The sequence below is a fragment of the Ranitomeya imitator genome, chromosome 7 (genome assembly GCF_032444005.1).
Source record: "Ranitomeya imitator isolate aRanImi1 chromosome 7, aRanImi1.pri, whole genome shotgun sequence".
In the NCBI taxonomy this organism is placed as follows: Eukaryota; Metazoa; Chordata; class Amphibia; order Anura; family Dendrobatidae; genus Ranitomeya; species Ranitomeya imitator.
In genome coordinates, this window is record NC_091288.1 from 22574839 (window position 1) to 22594764 (window position 19926).

Consider the following 19926-nt stretch of genomic DNA (forward strand, 5'->3'; position numbering starts at 1 on the left):
AGGGATTTATCTGTCGGAGGTGGCCAGTTTCCTAGCAAGGAGAGCAGGACTTGCAAACTGTTTGCTGTGAACCCAACATGGATTCCTCTGAAGTTGGCCACAATGTTGGATACTTTCAGCTTCAGTCTCCCATGCGCTTCTCCCATACTGCCGAGGTGGCAAACTTCAGGTCTGGAGTTGGAGCCACGCCGCTAGTTAATCCTACAGGAGTGCACCACCCTGCAGGCAAGCAGTGTGTCAGGAGGCAGAGGTTTGGTGCACTCATGAGGATAGCCATTGGACGAGTAAAATAATTCTCGTACCTGTGATTAAATCTGATTTTCTAAAAAAAAAAAAAATGAAAAAGAAATCTTTTAAGGCCTAAAAACATTTTGAATGTGTTTTTAAGGGAATGGTGCCTTTTTCAGCACTGAGCATTAATGTCCGGAAGTCTGCCAGCACGGAGATTTTATTTCCAGGAAATGAGCTAAAAGAGAAGAAAAATGAGCAAAGAAAATCACTGGGTATGTATTTTATATCATCTATCACTTTTCTGCTATGAATATGATCTCTTCTGCCGCTGCCCGTTCTTTGTGAATATTACCAAAAAAAGGGTTCACATTTCTGTTCTGACTTCTTTTTTTTTTTGTTGTTGCTATATTTATGGTGGTCGGGGCTCCTAATTATTATTATTTTTTTTTTACAAAGGTCCAGATCACTTGTAATAGAATTAAATTATAACATGATAATGGGATACTAGGCACTCACTGAACACTGATTTTTAAAGAGTTTCCTACTAGTAAAAAATGCAATTCGATTAATAAAATATATCTTTCAAATTCCCAGTTGCTCCAGCGGTCATTGTCACTGCTCTGTGATTTCTTGCCGGTCAGTGATAGTTGTAGTTGTACCTCTCTTGTATAGTACACCCCAACTTCACCGCTGAGGCTAATGATTGCTGTGATCACATGCGCATGGACAACATGTCATTCTTGCACAAAAATTTGCATAGATCTTCAGAAACCACCAAAGAGGTGGTGCTGGCTCAGTAGATAAAAGGATCTTGCCTGCAGGTTTTTAGACCCCAAAGCAACATCATCACAGTAGAGTATATGAAATGATAGTGTCTTCATACCTTTATATTACAAATCTGTGTCTCCGTTGTCTTGTAATCCGTTGGCAAATTGTTATGCAAATGACCTTGCAAGTGCAAGGGTTTGGTCTTAACTTACACCTCTCCGGCTTCGCTGGCCTCTTTCTCCTTCCAGAGCCAGCCTCCTGCTAGCGATTGACAAGTCACCCTTCTGTGACCTGCTCCCCTGGGCAGCATTACACGCAGGGGTCATCAATCCAGGGGCAGCATGTGTCAGTAACATCCTGATGACACTGAGTAAGACAAAATATCCATAGGCGCATGCGCCGACCCACCACCCGGGAATGATGATGCCTGCGCAATATCTCAGGCTGAGGAGCAGGTCACAATGACTGATAACTCACATAGGCGCCTTCATTTCCGGTGGCGGAACATGAGCAGATGGACATTCCTGCTCTCACACCATCATCAGCACGTTACTGTGCATGGGCCGCCCCCAGAATGATTGCGCTTGAGTGACATGTTAGCGGGTGGAGCAGGTCACAGTAATGAGTATCCTGTCAATCACTGGCAGGAGGCCTGGTGCTGGGAGGAGAAAGAGCATTCTGTGTCTGATGAAGGGACCGAAACATTACTACTATTCTTGGGGGATTATCCAAATAAAAATCAAATCTATCTTCATTTTGGAATGCCAGTTATCTTTATATTTTTCAACTGCAATACCCGGCATAGGTTCTGTACAAGACTGGCGCTGTTTACTGGCAAAAACAATTACGGTAAACCTCTTTTTCTAATCCCTGAAAAATCTTTAATTTTGGATTAATAAGGAATCTGCATCCAGAACTTTTTTTTACGTTTGCATTTCTCTACATGAAAAGCTAAGAGCAGCGCATCAAATTTATCATCAATGTACAGTATCAGGAGCATTAATGTTACAGTGTTCAGGCGTGAAAATAAAATAAATAGCTTTTTGGAATAATGTTTTAACGATCACACATCCGAGTCCAATGTCGTAGCAAGTACAGCGATGTGACGGAGCCAAAAGTGACTTCTGAATATTTGGCATCTAAACACACATGACACATTGTTAGCAATTAACAGGTGGCTCTTTCATTGTCCAGTTTGTCTACAGAGAATTCCAACAATTGGGATATTTTGAAATATTCATTTTTTAATGCTACAGATTTTCTACAGCCTACACATGTTATCTTCTTCAAGTAATGACTTGTTTATGTTGTAAAAATGAAAAATAATTCGGGAAAAGTAATTAAAATGCATATCGAATTGGTTATTGTGTGACATCATCTTCTCATGAGAATGCCAAAAAATAACTTTTTGGTATTATATTTTTTTTTATTAGCTGATTTTCACCAATCTGGAAAAACAAAACTGTACAAAAAATATCAAATTCACATGTGAAACTAAAAGGTGAAATTTCTATAAAGGGGTTGTCTAGTACTTTTAAATTAAAGGCCTTTTCTTAGGATAGATTATCAATATCAGATAAGTAGGGGTGCAATACCTGGCACCTCTGCCGATGAGCTGTTCCCGCTGGTGGCAGCGGCTGGTCTAATCGGTGGCGGAGCGGAACAGCACAGCTCTATCAACCGTATTGTGGCTGCACCTGAGTACTGCAGATCCACTTCCATTCATTTCAATAGGGGCGGTTGTGCAGAACCCATCCACGGGCAGTATACAGTTGAAGTAGCTGTGCTGCTCTCCTCTGCAACTGATCACATCCCACCAGCACTTGCACTATAAACAGCTGTTTGGCGGGGGTGCTGGGTGTCACACCGCCAATGATCTGATAATGTTAGTTGGAAGACTGTAGGTTCTCAATTTTTTTCTGATACTACAAAAACATACTCTAATGTGTAGGTAGGTGTGTGTGCGTAATGTGTGTTTACCTGTGTGCATGTGTGCGTGCCTGAAATGAAGAAATTACACTATAAAGACAAAGACTGATGTGAGTGTCGATAATCTTTGTCTTGCACCTTGGAATATGTTGGCGCCATATACCCACGTGACTTTTCACAGTGCCTATCCCCGCATAGTGCTCACTAGGGTTGAGATTCAGATTCAGAAGTCGCCGACTTTTGGCAAAGTCGGGTTTCATGAAACTCGACCCAACCCCTGTGTGGGGTCGGCCATGAGGTCGGCGATCTTCTGATCTGGAATCGGAATTCCGATACCGAGTTCCGATATGTTTAAGATATCAGGAATCGGTATCGGAATTCATATTTAAGTGTAAAATAAAGAATAAAAATAAAAATATTGATATACTCACCCTCGGACGCTCCCTGGTTCTCACCGGCAGCCTTCCTTCCTAAGAATGAGAGCCTGAAGGGCCTTCGATGACGTCGCGGCTTGTGATTGGTCGTGTGAGCGGTGACATGGGCGGTCACACGACCAATCACAAGCCGCGACGTCATCTAAGGTCCTTCAGGCGCTAATTCTTAGGAAGGAAGCGTCCGAGGGTGAGTATATTCCTAATAAATATATACTCACCCTCGGACGCGCCCTGGTTCTAACCCGCAGCCTTCCTTCCTAAGAATCAGTGCCTGAAGGACCTTAGATGACGTCACGGCTTGTGATTGGTCGCGTGACACCCATGTGACCGCTCACGCGACCAATCACAAGCCGCGACATCATCGAAGCTCCTTCAGGCGCTCATTCTTAGGAAGGAAGGTTGCCGGTGAGAACCAGGGCGCGTCCGAGGGTAAGTATATCAATATTTTTATTTTGATTCTTTATTTTACACTTAAATATGGATCCCAGGGTCTGAAGGAGAGTTTTCTCTCCTTCAGACCCTGGGAACCATTAGAAACCCAATGCACTGCATTGGGTTTCGTGTTTCGGCCGACCCCCGACCCCGACTTTTCTATAGGATCGGCCGATTTCACTCGACCCGACTTTTGAAAAAGTCGGGTTTCGTGAAACCCGACCCGATCCTATAAAAAGTCGCTCAACCCTAGTGCTCACGACTGCAACTTTTTCAGGATTTTCATGCCTCTACCGTAATCTCACAATGTGAACTTTGGCACCTCTGGAACCTGCTTTTTGGGAAGCCTTGATAGATCTTCTAGAATTCCTGCTCCCTTTTCCAGGAGCCTCCTGGACATTCTGGAAGATTGTACAAGTAAGCAGCATGAATGTTTCTTCTTCGGCATATTGACCTAGTAGCTTCCTTTCATATTTATCTGCTTTTAGGAATCCAGTATAATCTCTACAGTTATCAATTACTATAAATATAAACCTATAGAAAGCGAGGACTGTGATTGTAAAAATGCCGAGAATGGCAATAAATGAATGGAAAAATGCAATATTGTATTAAACTTCATTGCATTCATGAATGCTTCATTAAATCATAAGAAATCGTACTAACCCAAACCAGTTTACTTGTGTTTAATCCACTCCAGGAACTAAACATGCTGCTACCCAAAAAAACAGATCGCCCGTGTCCTCTGAAGTACTCCTCTATGAATGACATTTGTGATTGTGTGTGACTCACAGTACAAACAAAATCCCTGTGTTAACCAAAGACTTTTGGTTTGATGGGAAAAATCATAGGTTTGAAAAGTGCTGAACTCGTATAAATATAAATATACTTGTTTACCGGGTTTTGTTCTGGAGAATTGCAGCTTTCAAAATTGCTTGTGTTTGCTCAATACCACAGCGTCATCATCCAGCTCACGTGATGTTCACATGCCAAGACCGTGTAACCCTGTACGGTGAGGCTGCGAAAAGACTATGGGCTTGGTAGAGTGAAAAAACTTAGCAGTGGTTTGCATCCTACATGTGGGGCCCATACCTTGTTTGCATCCTACATGTGGGGCCCATACCTCATCTGACCCTTTATTGTACCCATAAAGGGAAGCGGAGCGCTGGTGGCCTTCTGCAGTGAAGACCATAGAAATATATAGGTCCAGCTGAACCATCAATTTTCTAAGATGTACAAAAATAACCACAGACATGGTTCCTGAGTGTTGACCTTTTTTGGGCCGGATAGGATCAGAGATTATGGGTGGTGGAAGCCTCCTAATTAGTGATGAGCGAGTGTACTCATTGCTCGGGTTTTCCCGAGCATGCTCGGGTGACCTCCGAGTATTTGTTAGTGTTCGGAGATTAAGTTTTCATCGCAGCAGTTGAATGGTTTACAGCTATTAGCCAGCTTGATTACATGTGGGGATTCCCTAGCAACCAGGCAACCCCCACATGTACTTAGCCTGGCTAATAGCTGTAAATTATTCAGCTGAGGCGATAAAAACGTAATCTCCGAACACTAACAAATACTCAGAGGTCACCCGAGCGTGCTCGGGAAAACCGGAGCAACGAGTATACTCGCTCATTACTACTCCTAATTCCACCAAAATTGTCAATGCACAAGAACATATGCCCTATGTTCCTTTCCTTTAATCCAGTCCTCAAAGAAGGTCATCATCCAATCACTTTCCTGCAAATGGATCTAGAACAGTCTATGAAATCAATCCCATCAAAACACATATATGATCGCGTTGGTCTTTCAAATGTAAATGCCTCTGGTGCTACATTTGCATTTTCATTCATTTATACATTAGGCAAAAGTGCTCAGGCATGACAGAGCACTTCCCAAGCCTCTGCCGCCTCCTGAGGTGGGTTCCCTGCCTAGTATGAGCCTCATTAGCTTCATTGATAGCTCACGGTCTTATTTCCTTGCCTGTTGTCACATGGAGAGTGAACAAGCTAAAGAGGCTGGTGCCGGGTGGGGAATCGGCCTGGGAAGGCAGAGGCTTGTCACTCCCAGAGCACTTAATAATTCATTTGCATATAAATTAAAGCATTAAACTCTCACTAATGCAGTAACAGATATAAGTGTAAGTTCATCAACCCCTTTATAACTTGTCTATTGCTGTATTCCTGAGAATTTTAGGCTTTAATTCAAATGCAAATCGCATGTTAAAAAGTGCTCTGGGCGTGACAGAGCACCTATCAAGCCTCTGCCTACACAGGCTGTTTCCCGGCCCAGAACGAGACTTTAGCTTGATTGATAGCTCACTGTGTGATGCCAGGAAAAGAAATCAGACAGTATGCTATCACTCAGGTTAAAGACTCAAGCACTGGGCAGGGACTATTCCCCTCCCATTAATGGGCTTGTACCTAACATTACCCATTCCTTATCTCTACAGCACATTACTGCTAATCCTTTCTTCCTTTTATCTATAAAACACTTATGTTTATACACTATCATGGGGTTTCCGCATTAGCACTGCTATTCTACAGATTACCATAACATAGGGATTACACACATACACAATAAATACATAAAGCGTGTAACACTGCCCACATTACACATATGCATATGGCGGTTGTCTTTAGGGTAGGAATGGGGTAAGACAGTCCACAGACTCACATTTCCGCCTTTTTAAATCCCGCCTATTCTGTATTTTTGTTTGTTCATATGTGATGATATGGTGCCTTTGTTATTATGTCACTTGTCAGACAGGAGAACCAGGGAATGGTGCTGTCTTTGCCTCCAAGAGAAACCAAAGTGCCGAAATTTCAGGTTGCTTGTAGATAAAATGTTATTCAAACTGATAAAAAACAAATAAAAACTATATACACAACTATATATACTATATATATAACTATATACACAAAAACAAATAAAAACTATATACACAACTATATATACTACATATATAACTATATACACAAAAACAAATAAAAACTATACACACAACTATATATACTATATATAACTGTATACACAAAAACAAATAAAAACTATACACACAACGCATTTCGGCTGTTTACAGGCTTCTTTTGGAAGGCAGCAAACAGCCGAAACGCTCTGTGATTGCAACTTCTGCACCCACTATAGAGACACTGCCTGATTATTAGCATTTCTGTAGTAATACGCTGTATAAATATTTCCACTTCAAGACTTGTTCAAGTGATGAAAATTCCTCATAACCTCAAATTTCAAATGTAGTCTGTAAACATCACAACGACATCTAATGACTTCTTCATTAATATGCATTCTGTCCCAGATCTCCAAAATTCTCTACGTGCTAATGACTGGGTCACAGTCTTTGAAATTAGTAATTTTGATCAATATTGTTTTAGGATTAATATTTTGACTTAAAGTTATATGATATATTCAATTAATTATCAAAATATACAATATTTTTGAAAAAAGAAATTGTCAAAGAATGAAGTTTGTTACCGCTTTTTGGCTCAATTTGGAAAATACTGAATGAGCCAAAGAGTATTGGCTGTGACAGTCCAATATGTCCCACAGCACAGATTGGCAAAATGTAATTGTGATTTATTTTATGTTGTTTTTTTTTTCCCTTTTGCAACAAAACACTGGTGACTAACTGTAGTGGGAATGATTTCTACCAGCATCTTGACACTGATAAATTGAAAAACATTTAATTATACAATGTGGTGCTAAACTGTTATGATGATGACAATTATTATTTATTATTTAGTAGTAGTTATGATAGTAGTAATAATTATAACAGTAGCAATAGTTATAATAGTAAGCAAAGTCGTATTAGTCATACTTGTTGCACCAGTAGGAATGATAATAACAGTAGTCATAGACGTTCTTCACTTGTAAAGCAACTTTTAGGGTATGTTCAAATGTTACGTTTTTTGCAGCGTTTTGGGGGCCACAACTCTGGTTTTTGGTGCAAAAAAAAAATTCTGTGAAAACACAATGTGTGAACATGCTGTAAACGTTGCTAAATGGGTGAGGGACTTGACTACTGATATTATCAAAATAAACAGCAAGAATGCTGCAAAAATGCCTCATGTGAACATACTCTTATTGTACTTTTTAAGGCTTACGTTACACTTTGAACCACTATTTGCTCATCCTCTATGTATAGCTCCCTTCAATTAAGGGTATTTAACCCCTTTCTGACATTAGACATAATCCGTCCATGTGACCTGTGTCTATCTGACCAGGGATGGATTATTACATCTGCACGGTCGCCCGCGCACACAGGTGGTGTGCGGGTGATCACCGCCGGGTGTCAGCTGATTCTGACACACTGCTCCCGGCACTTTAATCCCTGAAATGCTGCGATCGAAAGAGATTGCAGCATTTCAGGAGCCAGCAGAGGACTGACTATCCCTGTGCCTTTTGGATCGGAGACCCCGTGGCGTGACGAGAGGTCCTGATCGTTGCCATGGTGTTCTGATGTCATCATGAAGACATCCGGGGTGCCAGAGCTAGGAAATATGCTGATCATGCACAGTGTATGATCAGCAAGTTTCTTTGTCAGTTCAGAGCTGACAGTTTCTACAGCATGGGCATGCTGCTGCAACCCCATGTTGTACAAGCAATCGGCCTGCAAAAAATGACTGTCCCTTAGGGGGACTAAGCACAAAAGTGAAAAACATTTTTTTAAGTAATTGTAAATATTAAAATAAAAATAAAAAATAATAATAAAAAAATCAAGATATTGAATCTATAAATAAATATTTTAATGATACCAAATATTTGTACTTTTATTGTTTATATTTTTTATCCCCGCATCATAAAAAAAAGCAAGGCAAAAAACATTATCATCACACCATCGAACAGAAAGTAGAATAAAACAAAAATAAAAAAGACGGATATAAATAAACATGGTACAGCTGAAAACGTCATCTTGTCCAGCAAAAATGCAACCATCATGACCATCACCTCCATGAGCCGAAAAATAAAAAAGTTATTGCTCTCAGAATAAAGCGATGCAAAAATAATTATTTTGCCTATAAAATAGTTTTTGTGTAAAAGCGCCAAAACATAAAAAAAATATAAAATAAGGTATCACTGTCATCGCACTGACCTGAAAAATAAAACTGTCTTATTAATTTTACCACACACGGAACGGCATAACCCCTCCCCCCAAAAAAAAATCCTGAATTGCTGGTGTTTGTTCATTCTGCCTCACAAAAATCAGAATAGAAAGTGATCAAAAAATGTCATGTGCCCAAAAATGGTGCCAATAAAAACATCAACTCGCCCCTGCCGAAAAAAAGCCATCACATGACTCTGTGGGCCAAAATATGGAAAAATTATAGCTTTTCAAAATGTGGTGATACAAAAACTATTTTTTTTCAGTAAAATATAAAAGCCTGATATAAATCTGGTATTGCTGTAATCGCATCGACTCGAAGAATAAAGTCGCCTAATCAATTATACCACATGAGGAACAGCGCAAAAAATCAATAAAACCAATTCTTCACCTACTGTTGATTTTTTCATTCTACCTCCCAAAGATCGCAGTAAGGCTCGGCGCACATTTATCCTGCGCTCTGCGCTGAGCTCTTGCATCGGGGTTTCCGTGTAAATCTTTGAAATACATGATTCAGACAGAACCTCTGGCAGAAGATTCCCTATAATGAGGCAGATGAAGGCACTGTGGATGCCATCTGTCCTGGGATCTGGCGGTGCCCATATTTTTAGGATTGCATAAAAGTGCCATTGGCTACAGTTTTGTGCACTTCTGAGAAGAAGGTCACTGCTGAACAGAGGCCAGATGTAGTCTAGAGCAGAGGTCCCCAACTCCAGTCCTCAAGGCCCACCAACAGGTCATGTTTTCAGGATTTCCTTAGTCTTGCCCAGGTAATAATTACATCACCTGTGCAATGCAAAGGAAATCCTGAAAACATGACCTGTTGGTGGGCCTTGAGGACTGGAGTTGGGGACCTCTGGTCTAGAGTAACTCTGCTGCCTCATTTTAGTGAATGAATCCCTCAAGGGTTTCATCTGAATCACGTCAATCAGAGATTTAGATGGAAACCCAAAAGTAAGTGGTTAGCATAGAGCGTCAGATAACTGTGATCCAAAACATTATGTAAAATATTCCCAATAAAAGCTTCAACTCAATCCACAAAAAAAGGCAAGTCCCCACTCAGGTCTGTCATCTGTTAACGGAAATATAGAGGGCTTCCATGTTACTGGAGTACAAAGGCTCTGGAAATGCAAAATGGCTCCTCACTCGCCAAAAGAAATTCAGCAAATTCTGCACTCTCAAGTGCAAATGCCCCCTCCCTTCTGAGCCCCAGAGTGTACATAAACCACATATATCATCCACGTTTGGCATTTCTGAAGCTATGAGAGCACCCCTCGGGTGTAAAGGGGTTCAAATAAATTATTATTATTAGTAGTAGTAGTTAGAAATTACTATTTTTATAACATAGTAGTAGTCACTAGTTATTAGCAGTTAAATTTATCATACGTCAGAAGAAACTATTGCGAAACGCGCGTTGGGGTACCCTTACCTCCTCCAGGTTGTTAAAAGTTTACTATCAATTGATCTTGTGACTATTCTTTGTGCATTTATTACTGATATATTTTATGCTGTACCCACTATGGGATGTTATTGATGGATTCTGTTATGCCCATGTTTATGCTTTCCGTGGCCTCAGTATGATATGTAGCTTTGAGTCCTATATATTCTTTTAGTACTGCATTTTTTTTTACTTTTACCTGTTTTTTTGTCCTGGACCGATGGGATCATCTCTGTCACATTTCTTTCTCTCCTTTTTAACTTTTTTTTATCATGTTATATTAATTTCTAATAAAGGCCATTACTATGTGTTTAGCTGCATTTGTTTCTATTGCTTTTGGAATTTCATATATTTGTTGGAAGTGCCTATTATTTATTGAACGTCTCCCTCTTGGTTTTCAGTTATATTTACAGTTGCAGGAATTGTAGTATCAGTAACAGTTATAAGGAGTGTATAAAAATTCTGTACGATTTTCATCCAGAAGTGTGGAGCGATTGTTTTTGTTACTTTTCATCTGTATACAATCCATTTTATTACTTTATAGCTATTAATAATTTGTAAGACCGTTTACAGTTTCCTATGTTACAGAATTGTAATATATCTGGTAAAATCGTATCCTGTACAGTGTCTCTGCATGGCATCTGATTTTTTTTCTCGCACCCCTCTGATTTAGGCGTGAAATCGTAGAATGCAGTGATTTTTTTTCACAGGCAGATTCCGTTGGTGAAATAAATCGGTCATCAGCACTGCCTCATTGAATAACATTGGTCCGAGTACTATCCAATAAAAAATTGCATAGCACTCTTCCAATTTTATACTGTGATGTGAGCGAGCCCTTAGTGTAATAACAATGGAGTTATGTTGGTAGCACCATGTCTAATGGTTGTAGCCAATGTAGCATCATTAGTATTATTAATTGTAACTCATAGTGGTGGCACTAGCAATATTAATAAAACAGCAGTTGTAATAGTAAAAGTAGCAGTAATTAGAGATGAGCTGATCAATTCACAGAGGATGGAGTTTGAGTCGAATTTTTTGAAACTTTTGGATCGAACATACTGAGGTTCGATTCAGGGATCACCAAAAAAAAAAACTGTCCGGTCACCATTTCCTACACTGCTGAAGTATCGAATATAGAACTACTGTCTTTTTGCTTGGCTGCAAAATGTTTCCCGATATTATGACATCTAGCGGATTGTAACAGATCAGCTGTTCCCGGTGGAGCACAATTTGTACGGAAGAGTCATTTTCCATCTACAGAATCTCTGGGTACATCTTTCTTCGGTAGAGTGTAAGTTCTTATGATCAGTGGGGTCCTCACTCTTTTCCTTCTGTAGAGTGCAAGTTCTAATGGTCAGTGAGGTCTTCTCTATCTCTCCGCTAGAGCGTAAGCTCTAGAGTGTGGCGTCCGCATAAATCTATAGACCAGCAATAGGTGGGGGTCTCAGTACCTTTACTCATATAGATCCCAATCTCAGAAAGGAGAATATCAGAGTAGCTTTACCAAGGTCACCAGAAACTAACGGGACCAGGTCCATGTCACATCTCTCGCGGGAAGACAATATGTTTTACCACTCGAAGACTCGTTTGCCTTAATTCTGCCAGTTATTCAACTATATTAATGCGCTTTTGAAATAAAAGAAAACTATATCTATATAATGCAGAAGTCAATATGATAGAGAGGCTTAATTTCTTTTATATTCCTAGGCCTTTATTTTGCTAGCAGATGTTAAATTTGGTGCAGTCATATCACAGCTGTGTGGCTTCAAAGCTCAATCTGGGTTTGAGTATGCAAATAGGCACATGAATATACGCCTTGCTTCCGTTATTCCACAATCCAGAGCGCTAATATATATTGTAGATGCAGTATGTAAAAGAAGCTGATATTATTAAGATAATGCGGCCAAGTAAGTGAGGTAGGCGTATTTTCCAACTGGCGCACAAAAGAGGCAAGCGTTCTCCTTCACAATTTAGTTTACTAAACAAAGCTGAGATGCTCGTGGAGAATGCCGCTATATAGAACTTTCAATTCTGTTCTTTCAATCGTACTTCAAAACACAGCTGTGCTTGTCCTCACACCATTGTGTGCATTGGTATGCAAATCACTGGGATGCATGAGATATTCCACTTTCTTTCTTTAAAAGCTGCTCGATGTGATTGTTATAGATCATCTTTCATTGGCGCTCGGTGTCACACTGGTTTGGGATAGCGAGACAAACTTTTTAGTAGGATACATTATCATCGCACCTTGTATGTTTCCCCAAAGGAAAAGTTCAAAAAGTTTTCCAGTTCAAAGTGAATGTTGAGCCATTGAATTTAATTTTTAACATTCTTATATCCAACATTTAAAGGTTATCATCTATCGGCCAGATAGATGATTACTGTACGGATCATTGGGGGTCTGACCACTGGGACAGATGGAAACATATATAGGAAACCACCCTTGGTCTCCAAAGTCTTGAGTAGATCTAGTGTGGTGACATAAGGGCTACTTGCATATCTGCTTTTCAGAAGAATATAGCAACTGGCCTTTGTCTCAACAGATCACTCCATTTAGTGTCCATGGGATTGATTGCAATAGACTACTGCATCACTGTACTCGGCCATTTTCAGGAGTCCCACAGAGAATGAATGGAGCAATGGTCTGCATGCTTTGTCACTGCTCCATTGTGATGAAGCACTTCACTCCAAGAAATTAGAACCCAACAAATCATCAAGACATCACCTATCCTGCAGATGCATCAATAGATCCAGTTCGCACTCGTGAGTCTGGTGGTGCTCTCATCAAGAAAAGGTGTCACACTTAAAATCAAAAGCAAAAATAATTATAGTCGAATTTTTGTTTTACAAAAGCTGAGTTAGAGCGGAAATGGGTAATTTATGTTGTTACTGATGAAAAAATCTTTGAAACTACTTCAACTACGTGAGTGTTGGTCTTTCTGGTTTTCACTATTCTGTAAATACACATAGTTTTAAATGTTGAAACAGAAGCCGGCGATATGTTCTTGGGATAAACAAGGAAGCAGATATAGCAATGTGCTCTTATGTGACCACAAAATAGCTTGGAGATCAAAGGTGGTCTCCACAATCCTCTACTTTTGCTTTTCAGGTTCGCTTGTCTGATCAGCTATCATCGTCAAAGCATATGATCTCGTCATATGATGGCATCAACCAATAAGTGTGTTCTCAAGAATAATTTCCTCAATTGGTTCTAGCCTTAAATCTATTACAATTGATTGGCTGTTGATGGAGGAACATGTGACCATTCCTGCCCATTTTTCTCCTCCAATTGGAAAAAAATTACACACAGAAATGCTCTTTAACAATTTTAGGAGAGTGATGACAGGTCTTTCAGGTCTGGTCACGTGCTCCTCAGTTGCATCTACTTTGTGAATAGAAGAGCTGTGCAGTCTGCAAGGAAGGCTGCATTAACAAGAGAAGGAAGAAAATCTATAATATTTATTGGTAAGTGCTTGAGATGAACAAATTTGTTTGAGTGGAATTGAATTCTCCTTGAATTTTACAATAATATGTATTCTCCATAATATATATTTTGAACAATGTGTTCAACGTGAACTGAACAAAACTGCAGCCAGCTGTGGCCATCATTTTGCTCAACTGTAGACAACCAGGCTAACTGCTAAAAAAAGAAAATCATAATACTGACTTCACTGGTCACCTATTCCACCATTTGGTACTCCAAGCATCTTTTTTCCACTATGCCCATCATGTGGATCTTCTTGGCCCCATTTCACTTCATGCCATGGCTTCCATCACTGACTAGGTCTCTGACATCACTGTCTGCCTTGCTGTAGTGCATGTTGTGATGCTACGATGTGCATCGACCAAGACCTAGTCAATGTAGTCCCATCAAAGGTCTAGTCGGCGGCAAAAATGGCATGGAGCAAAGCGGCTGAAGAGGATATGGGAAAGGGGAGAAGAGGTGCATAGAACCAGATGGCAGGTTGCAAGGGTGGTGGGATAAGCTAGTCAACTGAACGAGCCAACTCACCAAGGTTTTTCAAGATCAAGGCTCATATGAGCACATGGTATTGCCACAAACCAGACCAGTACAGTGCCAGTGCAACCCAGGTTTATATGTATTGTGGCTAGTGGATCTTCTGGTAAGGCAAGGCTCTTTCAAAATAATTAGACTGGAAGGTCCAATAGAAGATAACCCCATTTGGTGATGACTTTGTAGAGAATCACTTACCACTAGAGTCTACTACTCATGGGTCTCAAGTAACCTATTAAACATTCTTATTTCTGATACAGTACATCCGGTGCATTCCATGATACCAATGAAAATGAGAAGGCACTTTAAAATGGACATGCACATTTTCTGTATGGAAGGAAGCTGGACCCTCATGACCATTTCCTTTGTTGGTTATAAGGAACCCCAGTCCAATATTCGCTAGAACATGCATTTTTCATTCTAACAAACCTTTACGTGCCTTTGCATGAAATTGGATGCATCCCAAGTAGTATACTTTTTGCTTGGGTTTTCCCGAGCATACTCGGGTGCCCTCCAAGTATTTCGTCATGCTAGGAGATTTAGTATTTGTTGACACAGCTGCATGATTTGTGGCTGCTGGACAGCCTGAATACATGTGGGGGTTGCCTGTCAGGGAATCCTCACATGTATTCATGCTGTCTAGCAGCCACAAATCATGCAGCTGCGGCAACTCAAACCTAATCTCCGAGCATGCCATAAATACTCGGAGACCACCCGAGCATGCTCAGGAAAACCCGAGTAATGAGCACACTCGCTCATCACTAATCCCAAGGTGTAGCATGGTCCTAACCTATATACTTCTAAGGCTGCTATTTTACGACTTCAAGCGAATATGGCCAAGTACATGACCCCTTAATCACATAAATAAGAAGTCCAATGCATTGTATCAATGTAAGATATTTTCCTTGGAGCCATAGGTATATACCGTGTGCCAAGGAGCTGAATTACAATCAGCTGGCAGCATAGTATATATATCGAGCCAGCCACATTGTTTCCATCCATTTCAATTCCCATTTTTCTTTTTTTTTTCAAAGCCCGGCATTTTAAAGCAGGTTATAGTCTCGGTGAAGCAATCATCGTCCATAAATCAAGTTACAGCAGAGAAATCATTTGCACATCATTTAAGGACTGTTTGCTTTGAAAGACTCACCTCAGGTCCTTTACTATAGCCTTTCCCTCTAAAGATTTCTATTATTTGTTTTGTTCTCTTTGCCTTAAAAGTCCCGGGTAAAATTCATTGCAGTTGTTTGAAGATTAATAAAACAAAATGCATATTTATTCAGCCGAGACTGAGAAAGCCCTTGTTAAGATGATCATATAGTTTTCCCCTGGGCGCGATATAATACAAAAATGTCTATCTAAAAGTCTCCGAAGAATTGTTCAAAACAGCTCAGAGAAGTGAAGTTCAAGGGACTGATCTCACATGTGACTTCTATAAACATTCAGCCTTTGTTGCCCAGAAAGGGGCCACTTCTGGAGAATAAACAGATAGTGTTCGCGTATTGTCCTTTTTTTAGGAGACATCTTGTAACGGAGATCAAAATGGGCTTTAAAGACCCCGCTATATAGCACAATAGGGGGGCAATTGTGAGCTCCTGTATCAATTTGTGTGTGACCCACTCCAAGCCCGTGAGAAAGTATCAAACTCAAAATATGGACTGTATTTATCATCGGACTGGGCCACTTTTCGAAAAAAAAGTGTTTAAGAAACCAGAATGTAGAGAAGACACTTTTACGGATGTGGAAATGGCAAATATTTGTATTTATTTACATTTTTAATGCTTTTTTAACCCTTTTAAGAGATATCCACCTTTTTCAACAGTTTTTTTTTCGCAAATGCTAAAAACTTATTTTAGTTTTTATTAAAACTGTTGCACCTTTGACTTTTATAGTCTGTCTTCTGCTGGGTGCAGAATAAGTAAACTAAAAATCCATCAGGCAACTAGTTCTAACAGGTCTGAGTTTGTAACATATTTAGTCATTTTCTAGCTCCTCTCAGCCAATTTACAATTACAGACCACTTCAAAGTTGAATGTGCAGGAAAAGAGCCTGTTCAAGCGAAATGGTGCAAAATTTTTAATGAAACCGTATTACAAAATTGACTTTTTAACCCTAAATACATTCATTTAAGTTAAAATATATAAAGTAAATAAAATTATCAAGCTCAAACCTGCAATCCTGTACTATTGCATTGCAATAAATTGTAAATAGAGATGATAGAATCTGTTGAAATTTGTATCTACAGGTTCGCTCAAATTTTGTGGGGAAATTTGATTTACATCAAATTTATTCTATACAAATCAAATTTGCTATCTAAAGACTTTTATTAGATGCTGAAACCTAAAGGCCACCTCAACAAATGTTGAAAAAATGATCCACCTCTCCCCATCCCTCATCGGTTCTCTAACCACTCCGGACACTCTTCAGGGCACTTCAGTGCCACCGGTGCTGACTATGACTGACAGTGTCATGAAGTAATGGAACGGTGCATATCATGACATTGTCCATTGCTCATCGATGTCATGGGCCAAGTCGGTGCAGGAGGCACAGGAGTGACCGTAACCAGAAGGAACTTTGTGGCAGGACCAGTGAGTATAAGTATCATTTTTTCTTTTTATGCCAAAAACATATCCAGCAAAAGGGCGGTTGGATGGCCAAGTAACATCCAGCTGAGGAAAAGCACAAAGAAAATCAGAAAAGTAAGATGTGAAACTGGCCAAATAGGGAAATTTAAATGTGTTTTTTAGGATAATATTTATGACTTAGCTACTTTTAATAAAAGAAGTTGAGGTGGTCTAAAAACTTCTTCCAGTCTCCAGATAGTGCTCTATCCATTTCCTGTAATATTCTCTGTCCTTGGTGGCCTTGCAGCTTTACACGGACAGGCTTAGCAACAGCTACTCCAACTATTAGGTCCTAGGGAAGTCCTGTCCTTCACCCTCGAACCCCTGTTCACTAGGGAGTGTTCCGAATGTCAGATAATATGAATGTAAATACTAGTAAAATAAACCTAAAATTATTGCAATTTATTACATTAAGACCAACAAATCAGTAGACATTCTATATTCACTTTGTGACATTAACCAACAGAGAAAAAGAAGCAGCATATAGTCCGGGGTATAAGTGTAGAAAAAGCTTTATTAATAATAATACCAGGTTAAAAAACGACAGGGGGAAATAATCCCCGTGCTATACTCAGCACGCACCTACACGAACAGGGGACAGGTGCCTACAATACAAATACATCCACATTGTAACCAAGACAGATGTCACAGAACAATCAGAAGATTGTGCAGGCGAATAAAGTGTAACTACATAGATTGGACACACAGGTCCAAATAAGTATATATAAAAACACATACACAATAGGTATCGCTGATATACATACCGGTCAGTGTGGAAGACAATCACTGCGTAGACTGGCACCTCACCCCTGTCCCCCCCCGTTGTGACATTATATAACAGAATTAAAGGGATTTTCCATCACTGTGATATTGATGATGATCTATCTTTAGAATAAGTCATCAATATCAAACATTTAGAGTGCAACACTCAGCACCCCCGACAATCATCTTTTCAGCTCAGATCCATTCACTGTTTACATCTGACCCCTGCTGAAAGTGATTGCAGATGATTAGTGGGGCTGCCGGGTACAGGACCCTCAGTGATCTTCAGTCATGAATATCAAAGTAGTGTTGAACCCCGTAAAACTGTATTTGGTTGTAATATCTGAACACTGCATAACAATTAGATGAGTAGAGATGGGCGATTCCGAACACCTACTGTAAGATCATTACTGCCAGTCAGAGCACTGCCGCTTCCATGATGCATCAACCCGCAACTCTGACCGGAGGTAAAAAGTTTACCTCTGGACACAGGCGTCGGTCGATGGAACTACTACTCCCATCAACCTATGCCTGATGCCGCTAATAGTAGCGAGAGCAAGCAGCGGCTGATGTGAGTATTCACCAGCTGGCACCTGTGCTATAAATAATACAGAAAATGATGTGGGGTTCCTGTGTGTTTTTGATAACCAGATAGGCAAAACTGACAGCTGCAGGCTGCAACCCTCAACTGGCAGCTTCATCAAGGCTAGTTATCAAGAATAGAAGGGTCCCCACACTTTCTTTTAAAATTATACATATATATATATATATATATATATATATATATATAAGAGCACAGCAGCACATGTATATGAATCTAGGCCATGTGAAAACAGACAAATGTTTGATATGAATCATGCTACTCAAGAATATTTTTTCATAAAAAAAATTTTCAAAAAACTTTTTTTCTTAAAACTTAGTTATAGATAAAATGAAGATTCTTAGCGCATAAATTGGCCAATTCATGTGTGCCCATCAACCACAGCAAGGTGATCTCCCCCTGATGGGTCCTACTCTACTGTACATACCACTCTTGGGCCACCAGCCTACAACTTTGGACAAACATGTCACTCTGGGCTAAACCTAGAATTTATGGGCAGGTAGAGTTGATTACCGCCACCTGCAAGGTCAATGGGAGGAGTGCAAGATCAGCCTGGATGCAGCCACATCCATACACTAAACAAAGAAAAAAAAAAGCCAACCAGCACTCCCAATGTGAACACATGCAAGCTGCTTGCAGCTTGCATGTGTTCACATTGGGAGTGCTGGTTGGCTTTTTTTTCTTTTTTTTTTCTTTCTATATATATATATATTTTTTTTTCTTTTTTTTTCTTTCTATATATATATAAACCAGTGTATGTTTGTGTGTGTATCGACGATGATGTCATAAAGGTTGCCATGGCAAAGAAGATGTCATAATGGTTGCCATGGTGACGATTATCTCATAATAGGTTGTAATAGAGACTTTGATGTCATAATGGTTGCCATGGTGATGATGATGTCATAATAGGTTGTAATGGTGACGGTTATGTCATAATGGTTGTCAAGGTGACCAGGATGTCATAATAAGTTGCCATGGCGACGATGTCAGAATGGTTGCCATGGTGAAGATGATGTCATAATAGGTATATGGGCATGGAACTGTGGGATGGAGGATGTGTGATGGTATATGAGCATGGGACTATGGGATGGAGGATGTGTGATGGGTATATGGGCAGGGGACTATGGGATGGAGGATATGTGATGGGTACATGGGCATGGAACTATGGGATGGAGGATGTGTGATGGGTCTATGGGCACGGGACTATGGAATGGAGGATGTGTGATGGTATGTGGGCATGGGACTATGGGATGGAGGATATGCATGATGGGTATATGGGCATGGGACAATGGGATGGAGGATGTGTATGATGGCTGTATGGATAAGGGAATATGGGATGGAGGATGTGTATGATGGGTATATGGGCACGGGACTATGGGATGTAGAATGTGTATGCTGGGTATATGGGCACGTGATTATGGCATGGAGGATGTGTATGATGGGTATATGGGCATGGGACTATGGGATGGAGGATAATCATTATAATTTGTTATAACTAACCACAGTTAGTTACTATGCCTGGGCAATGCCGGGCTCTTCAGCTAGTTTAAATAAATATTTTTTAAAAATGGCATGGGGTCCT

General features: G+C 40.1%; 1 protein-coding gene across 1 annotated transcript in view; it reads left to right on the forward strand.

Moving 5' to 3' along the window:
* The window catches only part of ARHGAP15 (Rho GTPase activating protein 15), a 696217-nt gene that overhangs the window by 399065 nt on the left and 277226 nt on the right, over positions 1-19926 (forward strand). The window contains exon 9 of the mRNA XM_069732881.1: positions 389-503. Within this exon, the coding sequence (XP_069588982.1) occupies positions 389-503 (115 nt within the window). The remainder of the gene's footprint in view (positions 1-388; positions 504-19926) is intronic.